Genomic DNA, 17,061 nt, shown 5'->3' with positions numbered 1-17,061 from the left:
AGCTGTGTTCAACCAAGGGATATTTATTTGAACTCAGAAAGGCTTGTGGTAAATGAAGTTGGGGGATATTTTATTTACACAGTGATAAATTAACGTATGAATTGTTTCTCTAAGGGTAGCTCTAGGAATGATTAGGATGCAGAGGGATCCAGATGGACTTTCTGACCTCCTTTGTTAAGCTCCCTCCATGGTGTTTGCTTGGCTTTTTCAAAGCTAAAAGGTTGTAGGACACAAAGCTTTATTCTCACATTTTAGTCTTGAGGCTAGAGAAGCTTCTGCCCTAGCAATGTTTGCCTCCAGTAAATATGAAGTATGCTGGGCAGCTGTGGAAGGAGAGAGGAAAAACAAAAAAGCCTTGTGTATAAAACATTTGCGTTTGTGTGCATCTTACCCTGTACAGCTGGTCTGACTCAGCTCTGAGAAGATGCTGTGCAGCTGTTTCTCTAGAGCAATACCTATGGGCAAACAGCAGCAGAGTCCAACATCTATGTATATCTTGCTGATCTCCAGAGTTCATTTTGTCCCTACTCTTGTCATCTTTAATCATGAAGCATTAGGCTTTTTCTTACTGGATATTCATGTGCATATGTTCAGAACTTACAGGGCCAATCAACCATTGTTCCAGTTTTCCTATTGATGTTTTTCTTGCAAATCAGAGCCCAGGGACTTGCCACAGGCTGAAATCCCATCTTTTCAGAATTGATTACTTCTTTGCTGGGACACTGTTTACTCTACTACAATTGTCTAAGACTGGGTTTGGCTGGTGCAAACCAATTTCTTCTCTTCTGTGAAGCTAAGACAGGATTTAGCCTGTGTACTCTACAGCTCCAGCTAGCCAAGGCAGATGAGATGTCCCCCTCTGGGGCAACTCTAAGGCTGCCTAGAGAAAGTGTCCCCAAGTCTAAAGTGGCAGTAACATCTTGAAGAAACTCAGAGGAGGAGGCTCTAGAGACTAAACCATCTCATTCCAGCTCTGATGAACTCATTCAGATGGAAAGGCAGGGAACACAGCTAAATAAAACAAGCATGTATTCCTGTCTGAAGATGGGACCGCTAGGCAGCTAGGCACTGAGATACCATGCAAATGGAAATAATCAAGCACTGGAGCAGAATAGTGGAGATATCACAGGATTATCAAAGGAATTTTTTTGAGGAAAAACAAATGAACATCCAATACCCTGAGATTTGCAGTTCCAAAGTAAAGCAAAAATCCCCACAGAATAAATGGAGCAAACCCTAAGGCAGAGTGGGATAATGGTGAAATGTTTCTCATGCTAGAAGGTTCCAAAATGTGTAAGGTGAAACTATTTTTTAGATCGTTTCCAGGTGATGAGGGGGAAAGCCTTATGGCAAATGAACCTTGTGAGGAAGAGCAGCAGAACCCAATTTGCTGCATGGCAGTAGGAGATGGCCATGACCCCTCTTCAAGCTGAAAGCCATATGGCTCAGAAATAAGTGGAAATAAAAGACCAAGTCATTAGGGTCCCAGTGGGGCATGCAGCAGTCTCGAATGGCAGCTGATCTCTCATGGTTTTTCCCACTGATCTTGTCCACTGCTGGGAAGAATTAAATGCAATGGCTGTGAAAGTTATGCATCTCTGTGCACCATTTGCACACATGTGTACACACATAGTCTATTAATACAAACTTTTAGGCATACTGAGAATTCCAGAGCTTTTAATGAAAATTCATATGAAAAAGGAGGTAGGGATGAAACATCATAGGAAGGTCACTGCTGAGTGTGAGTAGAGAGGAGCTGTTAGGAACTCTATTTGCTAGGCACATGCGCAGATAGCCTCTACCTCTCTCTACCACACATGGCAAAGTGAGAGACAAATAATATAAACTCCTTTCGCTTTTCAAAAGAACCTTGCGATAGCTTTTTAAAATAGATTATGCCACAGACTTTGTACTTGTAAGGATTGCTTTTCTAATGAGGCAAGAAAGGTCAAAAGAAATTAATAGCCAAGATAAGAGATATCAGTCTGATATAAATAAAGCGGCTTATAACGTTTGCAATACACCACAATCTGCAAGAGATAAGGAGTCTAAAGCTAAAGGAGGATTTAAAAGTATGCCAATATTGGGAATATCTACACTCTGAGTTCTCTTTTGAAGTAGATGACTGGGCCACAGTTGCTGATTGTAGTTGTCACTGCTGCAGCCATTGTTGCCAGCGAAGTTTAAAGTAAGGACATCACTCACCCAATATGGCTCAGCCTCTTCCATTCGATGGCTCATGTGTGATCCACAAGCCTACATGCATGTCCTCATACAACAGGGACCATGTTTTAATCCCATAAGTGGCACCACAGTGCCATTAACCACTGGGTAAGAGGTACATTACAAAGACCTCCTTTGCTTGCACTGCTGCTTTCGTGTTCTTCACAGGACCCTTTTTCCTCTTAACCCTGCAGGCAGCTACATCACTCCTTGTTTGTCTTTCTAACTGTTCAGACAGCTAGATTCCGGTTTGTGATTCCTGAGTGTATCAAAATGTTAAAGTCATTCCTGTCTTAAGTAACTGTTACCCCAAAATAATTTTACCAGTTCTGTCTAATTTCCCACGGGAACTTGTTTCAGCAAAGTACAGATCATGTGTGTAGCAACTTATATGCCATGCACAGAGACAACACCCCTCATTAAGTGTCTTGAGAGATGCCTCTGGAGCTTGGATATGAAGAAGCTGAAAGCAAAGAGCCAAACCACTGTGAGGGGTGACTTTCTGGTGTAGGTCTGCTCTTAGCCCTTCTTGATGATTAGATGCTATCCCAGGTGATGGGTTTTCATACTGATGTCATTGTTTAAATGCAGCTGGCAACAAAGTACCACACAGGTTGAGATAAGACCCTGCAGGCTGAGATAAGAACAGGTTAATAACTAAAATAAAGTACAATATACTATTACTACTAATAATGATAAGGGAATAACAAGAGGAGAGAACATAAAACTAAATGGGGAAAGGAAAACCAACAGTAAACACAAGTGATGCACAATACAATTGCTCACTACTTGTTAACTAATACCCAGCCCACCCTGAGCAGCGATTGGTCCCTTCTGAGGAACTCCTCCCAGTTTATATACTGGGCATGACGTGCTGTGGTATGGAATAGCCCTTTGGCCAGTTTGGGTCAGGTGTCCTGTCTCTGCTCCCTCTGGGCTTCTTGTGTTGCTCCTCATTGGCAGAGCATGAAAGACTGAAAAGTCCTTCATCGGGGTGAGCGCTACTGAACAACAACTAAACCGTCAGTGTGTTATCAGTGTTGTTCTCAGACTAAAGCCAAAACACAGCACGTACCAACTATTAGGAAAAAAATTAACTCTATCTCAGCCAAAACCAGGACAATTAATCATTGTCAGGATCCTAGTTTAACTCCAGGAATGTCATATGTGTCTTAAAAGCTAAACTTCGCACTCCAAGCAAGGTGCCACAGAGCCAGAAATGTAATTGCCACAGGACCCAAGTTCCATTGATAAAGTAGCTTATGGAAGCTTGGTCTCACAAGCTGTGCTTTAGTGAAAGGAGTCTGAAGTACCAGTATGTTCAAAATCTTAGCTCTTCACTACTCCTATGAGTTTTAGAACCATCTGTCAAAATCGGTGATCTACATATACCAGCAAAGTTTTTGATCTACTTGGTTTAGCTCATTGCCATAAAGATATTAAATCTTTTTTGCAATCAACCTCTCTTCACTGACAAACATTTTTCGGCAAACAATCATTCATTCTTAGTTGCACACACTTCCAGACTCCTCTTAGAAGTGTTATATTGGCTGGATTGGGCTTTTTACTGAGCTTTAAGATCATTAAATGTTTCCAATGATCACATAATGCCTTTTTTAATTTTTAACAGAAATTTATTTGCAACAGTAGTGTGAGATGTAGAATACAAGTGGGAACCAGATAATCATGTATTATTTTATAGTGTATTTTTCAGTAGGTTATTCCAAATATTACACATGGAAATTTTAAGTGCTATAACATTAGTTCTGGTATCATGGTGACTAAACATTTCAATAAGCAGTCTTGTGGAAAAATCCATGTACATAGTTTGCTTTACCTCATTTGTCCTAAATTACAGACTGCAACAGAACTGTTTAGATCATGTAAGTTGGTAATAAACAGTTTAGTCTGTATTTGCACCTTGTCTATTTACTAAGTCATTGAGAAACCCAGTTCCACACACGTTGATTTCAGATACAAAAAAATTTGTGTATGGTGTTTTCATCTCTCCCATGGAAAGAAAGCTTCACAGTTAGATTCTTTCATATTTTATTTAAATTAAAAATTCTGGATGGTGTATTATATCCTGAATGTGTTACACAGACTGAAGATAAAATGTTGCAGAGCACAGCAGCAACTGCTCTGCCACCAATCATTAGAAAGGTAGAAACTTGAAGGCTTTTTAAGCAGATACTCTGACAATTATTAATAATCAGAAACAAAGCACATTTTGAGAAGCTCGTATGCAAATACACGTGACAAGCCTAAGCAGTACATGAGATGAGTCTCACTCCTGCTTCCACTGAATGAATGAAAGACACAGCTCCCAGCTACTTCAACAGGAGGAGGGTTATGATGACAACTCAAATGCTGCAGGGTTAATTTCTTCTTTTCCTTTTTTTTTTTCCTGAGAATACTTAGAATTTGGCTGATGAACTCTGAGAGTCCACAGAACCCTAAAGGTATTTGCTTACCTCAGTGTAACCATCTTTAGATTCCACCCTTTCTTTTCTGAAATCCAGTGATTAAATATTTTAAATGTGTTTGTTAAAGTACAAATATAGCATTGGAAACAATCATTCTGTTATGGAGGGGTACGAGACTCTTCCAATGATTTTTTAGTACCCCAGAATGCTCACATGCCTGGCAGACTTCCTTGATATCCATCCACCATCGCAAGCAAAAGGTATTTACCATTTCCCACCCCAACCAAGAAATACTTTAAGAGGACACTAAGTTATGTTACGAGGTGCAATTTAGAGCTGAATGTCTTTAGAACACCCAAGCAGCATTAAAATATGTATTTTAAAATCATATTAAAGCAAAAGACTTCCAATACATAAAAAGGTCATGGTTTTTTAACCAAATGTGACTATTGTACAGTGACGATACCACTGCAAAACAACTTAGAGAAGCACATATCTCTGCAGGTCAAAGTTAAATGAAGACCTAAGTGATACTGGAGGGTGATGTTCCCTTACATGAATGGTGATCTGTTGCAGTGGGGCAACATCATCTGTGATGATAGCCACTCTAAGGATTTACTTTAGGGTCAGTCATAAAACTCAAGTCGAACACATCTCCTTCCAGAATTAAGTATCTTGCTGAAAGACTTTGATTTTGGAAAAAATACATAGTGAAACGCATGACAGAAGACACTGGGGCCTCCCAAAATCTCATTATTATTTCCACTGTAGTCAATGAAAAACTCCTCCATGAGTTTCATTCTGTGGGAGCAGGAGCAGACCTACCTATATTTTGCTTTCTTACTAACAAACATCCAATGGCATGGCAACATCCTTCACTGTCTAGTGGTCTTTATTTTAGCATTCCTTCTTTTCCCTAATCTTTTCAGAAGCCTCGGTATCTTACCCCTGATACGCTCTGAGTGAGGAGTTCTCCTGGGACTGGTTCTGAGTGTTTACCACACTTCATTAATACAAAGTATTTCAAGGAAAGATATCCTCCTAACTGAGGTGGCTGGTGCTATGCTTGTGTTATGCTCACCTCAGCAGCAGAACCAGGCTGGTGAGGAAAATATGCATCAAGCCATTTGTGTAAAGGACCCTTAAGCATAAAACAAATCACAGCTTCTTATTTAAATAACACAGTACCATGCAAAATTCACAAATTAATAACTTCTAAGGAGTATTTTTAAATACAAAAATGCAAACCTTTGCTTAAAAATCCACCAGTGGTATGTGCATTGCTCCTTACTTTACCTGTTTAAGCCATGCAAAAGGTTTAATCTGTGCCCTCTTAATAACTACAATATTTGAAGGAAAAAAAAAAGGAAAAAAAAAGCCAAATGAGTATGGCAGGACATGCTGGGACTATACAGTGCTGCAAGTTGGGACAGTAGAATTGCCCTTGGATTACAGTGCACGGATTTGAGGGTAACAGTGGTTTATTATCTCATTAGAAACATCTAATTCCCTGTAATGAAGATTGCATGCAGAACATGTCAAAGAACAGACAGGGCTATTACAGCCCACAGTCAGGAATAATGATTTTCTCCTTTTTTACTGCTAAACTGGCAGGAGTACCTTTTCAATTTCAAAATAAAAACTATATAATTACAGTAATAATACCATGCTCCTGACTGCTCTTCAGCTGCATATTGTAAAACTCAAAGCCACTGATCAGAAACAAAAGCAGTAAGTCAGTAACAGCTTTGCAGAAATGTTCTTCTGGGGTGATTATGCCTGTCAAAATACTTCTATAAGGGAAGGACTGTTTACTGAAGATATTTCATGTCCCTTTTCCCCTAAAAAACCCTGTAAGTGCTTGCATCTTTTCCAAACAACAGATGAAGAAACCTTTGCCAGAGGTGTAATTAAGACTATATGAACACCGGAACAAGCATGGATCCCATTCAAATAGTTAGGCATCAATTAGAACAAAAAGCCAGGAGTCGTCTTACTTTTATGATCCGTTACAAAAAAATATTTCCCAATCAGTGTTTCAACACAGTTAAAAGTTAAAAACCCTCTACATCATTACTAATAAATTAAAAAAACTGTATCTCCAGCCATCTTGTAAGAAAATAGGTAAGTAATTTAAACCTTTAGTTTACATAAATTAGCACAGAAACGTGTGTTTGAACAAGTGCACTGAAAACAGATATGCCTTCTTTTCTTCTGATAATTTGAGTTATTAAGTAACAGGAAAGCCTTTATATTCTTTGCATGGCCTTGACAGTCTACTAACACTAAATGGTCAATAGTCAAATCCCAGGAGAATATTTTGCCAGATAGACAATGACAAGAAGGAGCATGAAGTACAGTCAAATGCTTTGCAGCCTTATTACAGTAGACTTTAAAATTCAATTATTTCAGTGAATTTACTCTCAAAGGGATGAAGGGAATATATTAATATTACAAATCACAGTGAGTGAAATTTGATGGGTTGATTTTTTTTTTTTTAAACCTATTAAAGTACCATTTATTCAGAGGTAGTTTGCAAGGCAATAGTGATGTACATGAGTGGAAACAATACTCCTTTGCTTGACTGTGGATGAAACACTTAAGTACTGTTGCTGCTGTCCCTGAATCTCACAGAGAATGCTTAATGGATGAGATGTTCTAATCAGAGCTGACAACAGCCAATTAAGTGTCAGAAGAACAATCTGATAAGTAGGTCTTCATGTCTATAGGCATTTCCTGATATGTCTTAACTGTCAATCTGAATGTTAAACATCTCTATCTTTATCTCATTATTGACTGATTTATTAAAGAAAATGCTTCCATTTCTTTTCTTTTTTTTTTTTTTTTTTTTTTGACTTTGGGGTTGCTCCAAAAAGAAGGAAAGGGAAATACCAGGAACAATTCTTAATTTGGAATAATCGATGGGGAATCCTAATTATACAAAGTCCAGATCTTCCAACTGAGCAGGAGTATGGTTTGGTGACACCACTACCATTCAGCTGCCCACACCGTACCTTTTAAGGAATGGTAGATGCTCAGTCTAGAGGAGATCTGTTTCTTTAATAGGCGGAAGGATATCTGTGGATGTGCTAGGAGGCTGCTCTCTGTTTTCAGTGCTTCTTGCTAGTCATACAGAAGACAACACCTCGCTGGATGCATCTCTTCCCTTCTTGTCCTCACCCCTGTCGATATCAATCACATGAACTACACCAGGCTTCAGGATCAGGTCATCGGTCTCTACATGGCTCCTGTTATCATCCACCTCGATGTACTTTCCTTTGGACGGCTGGGTAGCCTTACTGAAGACATCTTTAAAACGGCGCTTGAGTTCAACATCTGGGCAATAGACGTACTCATAAAGAGCACCAGCAAGGACTGCTCCTATTATTGGTCCCACCCAATATACCTGCAAAAAGAGGCAGGAAAAAGAGGCATTAGGGTCTAGAGCAAATAAAGAAGCCAGGGTCTCAAGAGAAAAGCATGTCACTATAGATTTCACCCAGAAAAATTTCTGCAAAATGCCCTGGCCCAAATGTTAAAACCAGCTCTCCAGAATTGCATGGTTACATAGTCCCTTGGCTTTCATGAACCAGGGGACTATCTGCCATCATATCAGTTTATGAGGCAGGGAAGTTTAACTACCATAAGGTGCCACAGATGGTGACCTGCAGCTCAGCAATTAAGTGATTGCTGCAAAATCACATATGAAGTTGGTCAAAAGGCAGTCTCTTAGGCAGTTACTGGCATTAGTCCTAGGTAATTATTTTTTTCTGCTTCCTTCCAGTCTCTCTCTCTCATTTCATCCCCTTCAGAAATACTTCCTAGTCAGTTTAAATCCAGTCATGTAAAAAACCTCACATCCCTGGGTGCAGTTCTTCCCTAAAAACTCCTCTCATGCCAGAGTTTAGGGAATCACCAGGCAGTGGACCCCATAGATCAGAGGAGAAGAGGGAACTATGCTGGCATGTCAGTGAGGTACAATTACTACTTCTCTGATGTCTGAAAAAGGCTTCAGTCTACATGTCTGGTTACCAAAGTTCTGGGTCAGACTGGCTGCGTGGCAGTGAAAGTATGGACACCTCCCATGGACAGACACACAGGCATCCTTTCTGGCTGCCTGTCCTGGGTTCAGCTACAGCAGTCATTTTTTCTCCTTCTTAGTAGCTGGTGCAGTGCTGTGTTTTTGACTTTCAGCTGGGGGACAACGCTGATAACACCGATGGTTTTAGTTGTTGCTCAGTAATGTTTACTCTGACCAAGGACTTTCTCAGTCTCATGCTCTGCCAGGGAGAAGGGGAAGCCGGTAGGAAGCAGAGACAGGACACCTGACCCAAACTGGCCAAAGGGGTATTCCATACCACAGCACGTCATGCCCAGTATAGAAACTGGGGAGAGTTACCCGGAAGGCCCAGATCGCCGCTGAGTTTGGGCTGGGTATCGGTCAGCAGGTGGTGAGCAATTGTATCCTCTCCCCTTGTCATTTCCCCTAATCATTATTATTATTGGTCGTAACAGTAGTGGTTTGTATTATACCTTAGTTACTGGACTGCTCTTATCTCAACCCATGGGAGTTACATTCTTCTGATTCTCCTCCCTATCCCTCCGGGAGCGGGGAGGAAAAGAGGGGGAGCGAGCGAGTGGCTGTGTGGTTCCGAGTTACTGGCTGGGCTTAAACCACGACACTGCCCTATCTTCTCCTGTTAATAGAAAGTAGCCTTTTTCCCCTCTTTAAACTTTGTCCAGTAAAACAAAAGTACAGGTACTTCATTATCCTTATTTGGATCAATGACAGCTGTAACATTTCTTGAGATAAAAAAAGGCCACAGATCCTGGTTGGATCACATGTGATTTGTCAAATAAAGCTCTGTAGTCACATACAACATAGAGTTGCTCTGGCATAGCTTTGCTTTTAAACTAGCAGGGTAAGATAATTGAGAAGCAGGCCCAGATCTTCAAAGATAAATTTTTTTGTCAAGTTTTATTGATCCATCCCTTTCTAAGAGGTCTCCTCTAAATTTCTGTTGCTCATTGACAGCAGTAGACAGCATGTATGGACTGTTTGCAAGATGACATGCAGAATAAAAACCAGTATAGAAAAGTGATTTTCTTCATGCATTTTCACTCAAGGTGACAATGAACTTTTAAGGAAACAACCTTTCCTAGTGTATATACAGATCTAGTTCAGCATTTCAGACTCATATTTCCTAAAAAATCCGAATTTCACTTCTGATCCCACAGAATCCAACAGGCAGTCATCTACCTTATTAGCTAATCTGAATAAGCAAATACAACTACATAACACAACTTCATAGGGTACCTATCTATTTCAGCATGACATGCAGCAGTTTGGTAACATCAGTAGGTGCAGAAGCTTCTGTCAATGGCATGCTAATGTCACTGCTCTGGAGGAGGCAAAAGGCCCTCTTTCCAAGTGGCCAGGACACTAGCTAAGCTTCTCCTACAAGTTTCTCCATGGTACATTTGTTTATTGTTTATAGCTTTAGTTATAAATTACAGGCTCCCTCAGAGTATGGATAATTAATCTCGTGAAAAACTACAGCAGTGTTTCATATGAACAAGACATTCACTGATAACTGGGGAAATCTGCCTCAATAGGATAACTCTTGGGAACAAAGTTACACATGGTATCGTGTTTGCAGAATTGGAGCCTTAGGGGCTGAATACAATGCTATTTCTGTTATTAGCTACAGTGGGAGCAATGTGGGCTTCATACTTTAAAAATCAAGGAAATCCATATATGCAATGTAATATGCAGCTCTTACCATTAGTATTGAAAGCGTCCCTAGAAGTACTTTCCCTGTGTATAATTAGGCAAGGCTGAGCTGCAATCCATCTCTCACTTATAAAATGTGAATATGTGAATTGGATTTTAGTAAATTTAATAGTGTGATGCTATAGAAAATGACTGCATCATTTAGAATCTGTTTATCAAATCATTTCCTCCACAAATGCTCCTAGTTAAGCTGATGCTTTCAAACTGGAGCAGGTAACATCTGGTCTGGTCTGCAAAGACCAGGCTGCAACCCCTTCGTCTCTCACTGCAAGCATTTCCTGAGACAGCTTGTCCCCTGGGAAGCAGATCGCAGAGGGTCCCTGCTCTCATTTTATATGTCTGCCCCAGTTTGCTGCAGAACCAGGTGAAACGTGAAGCCAACAGAAATACTTGCATAACTTCTCACCAGTGTGATCAGGAGGGGTTGCAATCTGCCTCAGAGGATTTTTCTTTCTAATAGTTCAATTCTTTCAGTCTCTCCCTGGATTGCTTTTTTTTGTGTTTTGAACTTTTGATATGATTTCCTTTCTACCCCAGCTACTACTGCCACAAAATGTCCCCTGAATAGCAAGATGCTGTTCCAATGTGCTGCATACTGCATTGCAGTCCTAAGTGAGGAGCATAATCACACCTAAGCTTGTGGCAGGTCACCACCTATCTTCCTCAGGGATGGTCTCTATGGGGTGTACTGGGATAGGTAACTAAGAGCAAATGATGTATGGAAAATCCTGATAGCTGTCGCTATAGCAAAGTAATCATGAAAGCAGAGTTACCCATTGGTTTTCCCATTTCCCCATGATGACAGCAGGTCCAAATGATCGGGCAGGGTTCATACTGGCACCGGTGTAATTAATCTAAAGCAGAGACAAAATTTTACCTGTTATTAAAGTCTTGAAGGGAGTTATTCAATTTCTGTTAGTCCTTGTACTATGGGAAACCCTGGTTTGTTTGGCTTCTCATCTTGACATTGGCTGTTGTCACTCTCATGAGTCTTATCACAGAATTAACAAAGTCATTACATAATCAGGCAGAAAAGTTCTGATGCAACACCCTACCCAAGGAGACCCCTATGCTACTCCAAAGGTTTTTGGTGTGGATCCATAAAGAATATAGCAGCTATAATATAGCTATAGATTCTATAAAGGCCACAGAAGTTTGCATTAACTTCTGCAGTAGTCATAAAGAGAAAATAGGTCTATTTTTTAAAGAGAAGCCATTAACTTACAGCAAATAAATGTCCAATTGCAACAGAAAATCCAATTGCTAAAGCTACCGAACCAGTGACATCACTTCGTTTTGAATCACAGCTGGCAAAAATAGTAAAAACCAGCTGGAATGTAATTATCAACTCCACCAGGAGTCCATGGCCAGCGGAAAGATCTCCATGTACCTGGAGGAAGGGAAAAGAAACACCAGAAATGAAGAAAAGGTGATATTGTAAATAAAATAGCCACCATGTACCTTAATTATATTTCAATTAAAGGTATTTCTAATGGTACACAGTGAAAGAAACCAATGAACTTTTAAAGGTACATGTCATCCCATTCCCTTCCCCCCTTAATACCTTTTTTGAACATTGTTTTATTGTTTTTATTTTGTGAGCCATGGAAAATTACTGCTGGACTGAGAACAGAAGGCTCAACAGTAACATCCAAAAAGAACTTCAAAGTTAGATTGCAGAAGTATAGTTTATTTTTACACAGGGATTTGCAAATGCTGCACTTCCTTTTCACCATTTTTTTTTCTTGGGAGCACTGTAATTTACTATTCAATTATAAGTTCATTAATTAGCCCTGACTTAATTAATTTAAATTTCAATTAAAAATTAAGCAGTGTGTGGCTCAAGTGCATTTTTAATAAGTCCTGCAACAGGGCTAACTGATGGCATTCCTTATTAGTTTAGAACAAAGCTGAAATCTAAGCCACAATCTCTTTTAAAAGTATGTCATTTTAAATTGATGTTTTTTCAATCCCCATCATAATGGCATAGAATTAATTTCCCCCTCCCCAGCCTATTTAAAAAAAAAAAAAGCATTTCATGCATATATTATTTAAATTTTGTATGTAAATTAACGTTACCTGCTGTCATCAGATTTGGGGAAGTTTTAGGAAAGAGAACTTCTATAAAAAGAACAGCGATAGATATTACGCTGCATAAACCCATCCTAGGGAGAGATTTAAGCCCTGTCTAGGTGTTGTAAATAAACCAGCAAGCTCTCAAAATCTACTTGAGCTCTCTTTATTCTGCATGACACTGATTGCATTTTCTTAGGCTCTAAGCTAGTCTAGTTTACGAGTCAGAGAAGTGATTACCGCAGTGACTCCCAGGCCTCCTACCACGGTTGGTGGTGTGATGAGGTAAAGGATGCCTGCGCCTACGATGGCCCCCAGGCACTGGGCAAGAATGTAGAAGACGGACTTGGCGAGGCTGATCTTCCTTGTGCAGACCATTGCCACTGTCACAGCAGGGTTAATGTGGCCTCCACTGATGTGTCCAAAGCACTGCACCATGGTTGCAATGCTGAGTCCAAAGCAGAGGGAGATAAGGACCATGTCTACAGGCAGGGGCTTCTCTGCTCCACCCCAGTTGATTGTGGAGCCAAGACTGAGGAGGACAAAAATGAGCATGGCCAAAAATTCCGCTGAAACGGCTTTCCAGAAGGGCTGAGTCCAGACTCCCTTAAACGCCACCATGATGCTCTCACACTTGCAGAGACGACCACACTTACTGAAAAGGAAAACAAAGCTTCATCAGGAGTCGTCAAACAAGCCTTATGTGCTCCTGTTAAGGGTTGCTATCCAGCAGGCATTTGGAGACAACATGGCAATGTTGAGCATCCACAGGCTGGGACAACCACAGACCGCACTCTTGGAGCAGGCTGCCCTTAGAATGTGACCACTGAGTGTCTGCAGCTTCAGTTCCCAAAAAACAACCTCTGTATCTTTCGAAATAAGTAAGTATGAAAATAAGTCTATTCTTCTACCCTACCACTTCCAATGGCCTGCTAACCATTATGCTCATTAAATGAGTGGTATCCTCTTTTTCTAAGCAAATCTGTACTTTTCACAAAGCAGGTACAATAATTCAATAAAAAGCAGTATCTTAATCAAACCCTAATGGTTTTGATAACCGTGTGGTGCTGGGAGGTTGTCCTGCAAGCTATAAGAGAAAGTCTATTTGTTTGAACACTTACACAGACTGGTATTTCAGTTTATATTTACGCAAGGAACAGTTTCTTCACTGTGGATGTAGGGTTAAAATTGAATACGGTCAGAAGAATAGATGCAATCCTAAATTCTGGCCTTGAAATCAATCATGTAATTGATAACATGCATTCCTTTGGGCTGAGGGTGCCAAGCTGTGGAATAGAGCAGTATTTTCTGTATGTGTGGTATGTAAAACTCTATGTGGCAAAGAAAGAAGTGTCATGATTTTCCTGTCTGGAGATGCTATTTGTTAGTCTACACTGCCTTCCCGACGAGTTACAATTTTGCTAGATGTTCAGATACCTATGAAAGTGGGTCACCAAAGAAAAGTTATTTGTGGTATTAATAAATTAGGAGAATAAGCCAAAAGGGAAGCATTTTAATGAGTTTCTAAGGAATGCTAACAAGATTCTTCTCTAAAAACAAAAGCAAAAAACCTCCAACCCCTCCAAAAAAGTAGAAAACAAAGGAAAGAATATTCAGCTGCTACATTTGGGAACTGAATTTCAAATGGAAGATGAATGAATTTATGCTCAGTTATCTGAGGTAACTGAGCTAAAATGCATATTTAATACCACTTAGATAAGACAGAAGCATAAAAGGCATGCCTGCCCTTTTCAAGTTATTGCAAAAGGAATGGCCCATGAATTTCTTAACAGTTGCAGTGAGTTAGGGAAAGGCAATTTAATCCTGTGACTGAAGCAAGTAATTTGTTTTCCTGTCTCATTTCTTATGCTAATTTACTGTGTATTTTGGATAGGTCATTTGAACTCTATCTCAGCTCTCTAAACTCTCAGATGAGAACAAGAATTACATTCTCTCCTACAAATGGCTGTTCCAAAGTGCTTGTGAAGTAATCTGAGAGATTTGAGCAGGACTTGCTTTCCTAGAGAAGAGTTGAAGCTAGAACCTCAAAAGACAATAAAATCATCCCCAAAATCTTTTGATTCTGAGTCAAACTCGAGACAAACAGAAAGATGTTTCTGTAAGATCTTGTATTAACAGTCAGTTAATGACGAACTATGTAGACTAGACTTTTTGTTCAAAATGGCTCCAAAATCATTGCCTTCCCAATGCTGCAGCTCACAGGTATTTGGTCAGCCTTACCTTTGAATCCTCTGCCCAGATTCTCACTGAAACCTAAAGGCTTATCTCTCACACCCTTACTACTTCCTCGTAAATAATTTGTTTTAGTGGCCTAAGACACAGGTGCTATAACCCCACTGAGAAAAGCTCATTTTCCCAGCGCACATCCCAAGTGAACATTTTATATAGGGATGAAGCATACCCTGAAGGCCATGGGAAAGAAACCTGGATGCACAAGGGAAACAGCACTTATCTACCCTTTCAGCCCCAGCTCAGTTGGGGGACAACCTGGATTCACCTGATCATTCACTTCCTAAGCAAAATGCAAGCTCTGTAGTTACATTACAGACTTCTGCAAAATTCCCAACCAGCAAGGGCTCTGTGGGGGGAATGTAGGTTTTGGAGCATGGGGTAGAGGCACATGGTGACTCTTGACTTCTTTCAGTGTGCCTGGCCATCTCCTGTACACAGTGGAGAGTGAGATCTGCAAATTACTTACATCCCTTCATCCTGTAGAATTGGACAGAAAAGGGTTTTTCTATTTGGTATTATAATTTGAGTTAGTTTCCCTTTAGTTATGGAACATCATGAAAGAATACATTAAGAGTGAGTGTGTGTGTTCATGTGCACACACGTGTGAGAGGGACGGAGGACCCAGAAGATCACACCTTCTGCTGCACTGCTGATGGGCCTGTCTAGCAGGAGACTACCACTAATAAAGGGCAGATCTCACTCTGTTTACCCAGCTGCAATGTTGTCCAATGAATTCAAACAATATTATTTACAGCCCTGAAAGTGCAAAAGTGCTGCATGCAAGCCAAAAGCATAACTCGAACACAGAATCTTGCTCACCAACATGAAGAAAGTTTCTGTTCTTCTAAAACAGCATGCTACACAGAAAAAAAAAATCAAAATGGCAGAACTACACCCTCAGCCATACTTTGACTGTTAATGATCTAAACATCTATTTTTAATGCATACATGTTTTTCTGAAGCAGTCTGTTTTTCTATGGTTTCAACACCCAGCAAAACACACAGATGTCACAGCCAAATTTTTCTTTCTAACTGCACACCTTTCTTCCCCACAGCAACCGTCCCTACAAAGGTTAATAAAAGCTTAATAGTTGTGTTAGAGCCCTGAGTCCAGGTTTTCACTTACGTCCAAAGGCTATCAGCAATTCAGAAATCAACACCACTTCCAATATCCAGTATTTTAGCACGCAGTTAATTTAATGGCTTGAGATGGAGAGAGGGTGATGGCTGTGCCACGTCTGAAACTAAAATGGGACTTTCCAGCAACTAAGATTTGCAATCGAAGTTGCAAAACATTTTTTGTTGCCATAAATAGAACAGAAAACCAGAACAACAAATCCATATTATGGTCACATATTAATTTCACATGTGGCCACACTTGAAATTCTCTGGTCTGGACTAAAAAGTTACACAGTGGATTGTGTCTGATTGGATGCAAGGTGGATTTTTACAGGTCAGGTTGCCATCAGGGCTGCAGGCATGATTATGACCCCAAAACCCTAACAATATGAGTAATAAAAAAGTCTTCAGCAAAAGTCAATCGGTATTCTAAAAAAGTCTTCCTTTTCTAACTGGTATCATTTCAGGGAGTGGAACAAACAGCCTGGACGGTGGCTTGCAGCCAGCCACTCCACACGACACTACTGTCACACTGAAAGTTTGAGCGTGCGGCAGCTATTTACAGTGGCATCTCCACAGCAAATTCATATACTCCCCGACCTGTGCTGGCACAGCCCAGTGTAGCTCCAATGGACATTGAGCAGTAGCTTGCCAGCTTGGGGGGAGGAGAGGGACAGGCTACAGTTGCAAAATAAATACACTATCGCAGAACTTGCTTATAACCATTCTGCTTCATTTTCCAGTATGATGTTGAACGGGTGACTGCCGTTGGTATCTACAGGAGGTGGGAAGGGGAGCCTTGGGAGCATGTTACTGCAGTTTTTTGGTGGTGCACGTGCTGGGCTTTTTGCACCACGTCTGTTCATCGCAGGACCGCAAGTAGCGAATAAAACAAAGTTTTAGGGTGTGGAAAACCAGAGAGATTTACAACCCTCTGCCCCGCTTCACGGACGAAGGACTCCAAGGACGACAGAAAGGCTACGGCGGTGCCTCCGGGGAGGGGGAGCCCGGTACCCTGCGAGCCATCTCTGGGTGCAAAACGCCGGGGCAAAGCAGTCCCGGCAGCGCGCTCTTCCCAGGACCGGACGGCGAAGCCGGGCGTGGAGAAGGTCCCTCCCGCAGCCGCGCACCCCGCTCCCTTCTCCCGAAGCTTTCCCATAAAGTCATCTTCGG

General features: G+C 40.7%; 1 protein-coding gene across 1 annotated transcript; it reads right to left on the bottom strand.

Moving 5' to 3' along the window:
• Positions 1 to 6,760: 6,760 nt before the first annotated feature.
• On the bottom strand, positions 6,761 to 13,166 carry AQP4 (aquaporin 4). The gene is made up of 4 exons (XM_010022201.1): positions 12,757 to 13,166; positions 11,669 to 11,833; positions 11,217 to 11,297; positions 6,761 to 8,055 (listed from the first exon to the last, which is right to left on the bottom strand). The coding sequence occupies exons 1-4, from the start codon at positions 13,135 to 13,137 to the stop codon at positions 7,777 to 7,779; spliced, it is 906 nt and encodes a 301-aa protein (XP_010020503.1). The 5' UTR covers positions 13,138 to 13,166; the 3' UTR covers positions 6,761 to 7,776.
• Between the last annotated feature and the right edge of the window lie 3,895 nt (positions 13,167 to 17,061).

This window comes from Nestor notabilis, unplaced genomic scaffold, assembly GCF_000696875.1.
Source record: "Nestor notabilis isolate BGI_N333 unplaced genomic scaffold, ASM69687v1 scaffold4739, whole genome shotgun sequence".
NCBI classification, from domain to species: Eukaryota; Metazoa; Chordata; class Aves; order Psittaciformes; family Psittacidae; genus Nestor; species Nestor notabilis.
Note: the sequence above shows the minus strand (reverse complement) of the source record. Positions and strands in the feature narration are given on the sequence as shown.

Excerpts from the sequence above, each read along its gene's own strand:
- AQP4 (XM_010022201.1), bottom strand. The coding sequence starts at position 13,137 with ATGGTGGCGTTTAAGGGAGTCTGGACTCAGCCCTTCTGGAAAGCCGTT. Across the intron at positions 11,298-11,668 it reads CAATTGGACATTTATTTGCT|ATTAATTACACCGGTGCCAG; the intron begins GTAAGTTAATGG and ends TCTCTGCTTTAG. Across the intron at positions 8,056-11,216 it reads GGAAATGGGAAAACCAATGG|GTATATTGGGTGGGACCAAT; the intron begins GTAACTCTGCTT and ends CTCTTTTTGCAG.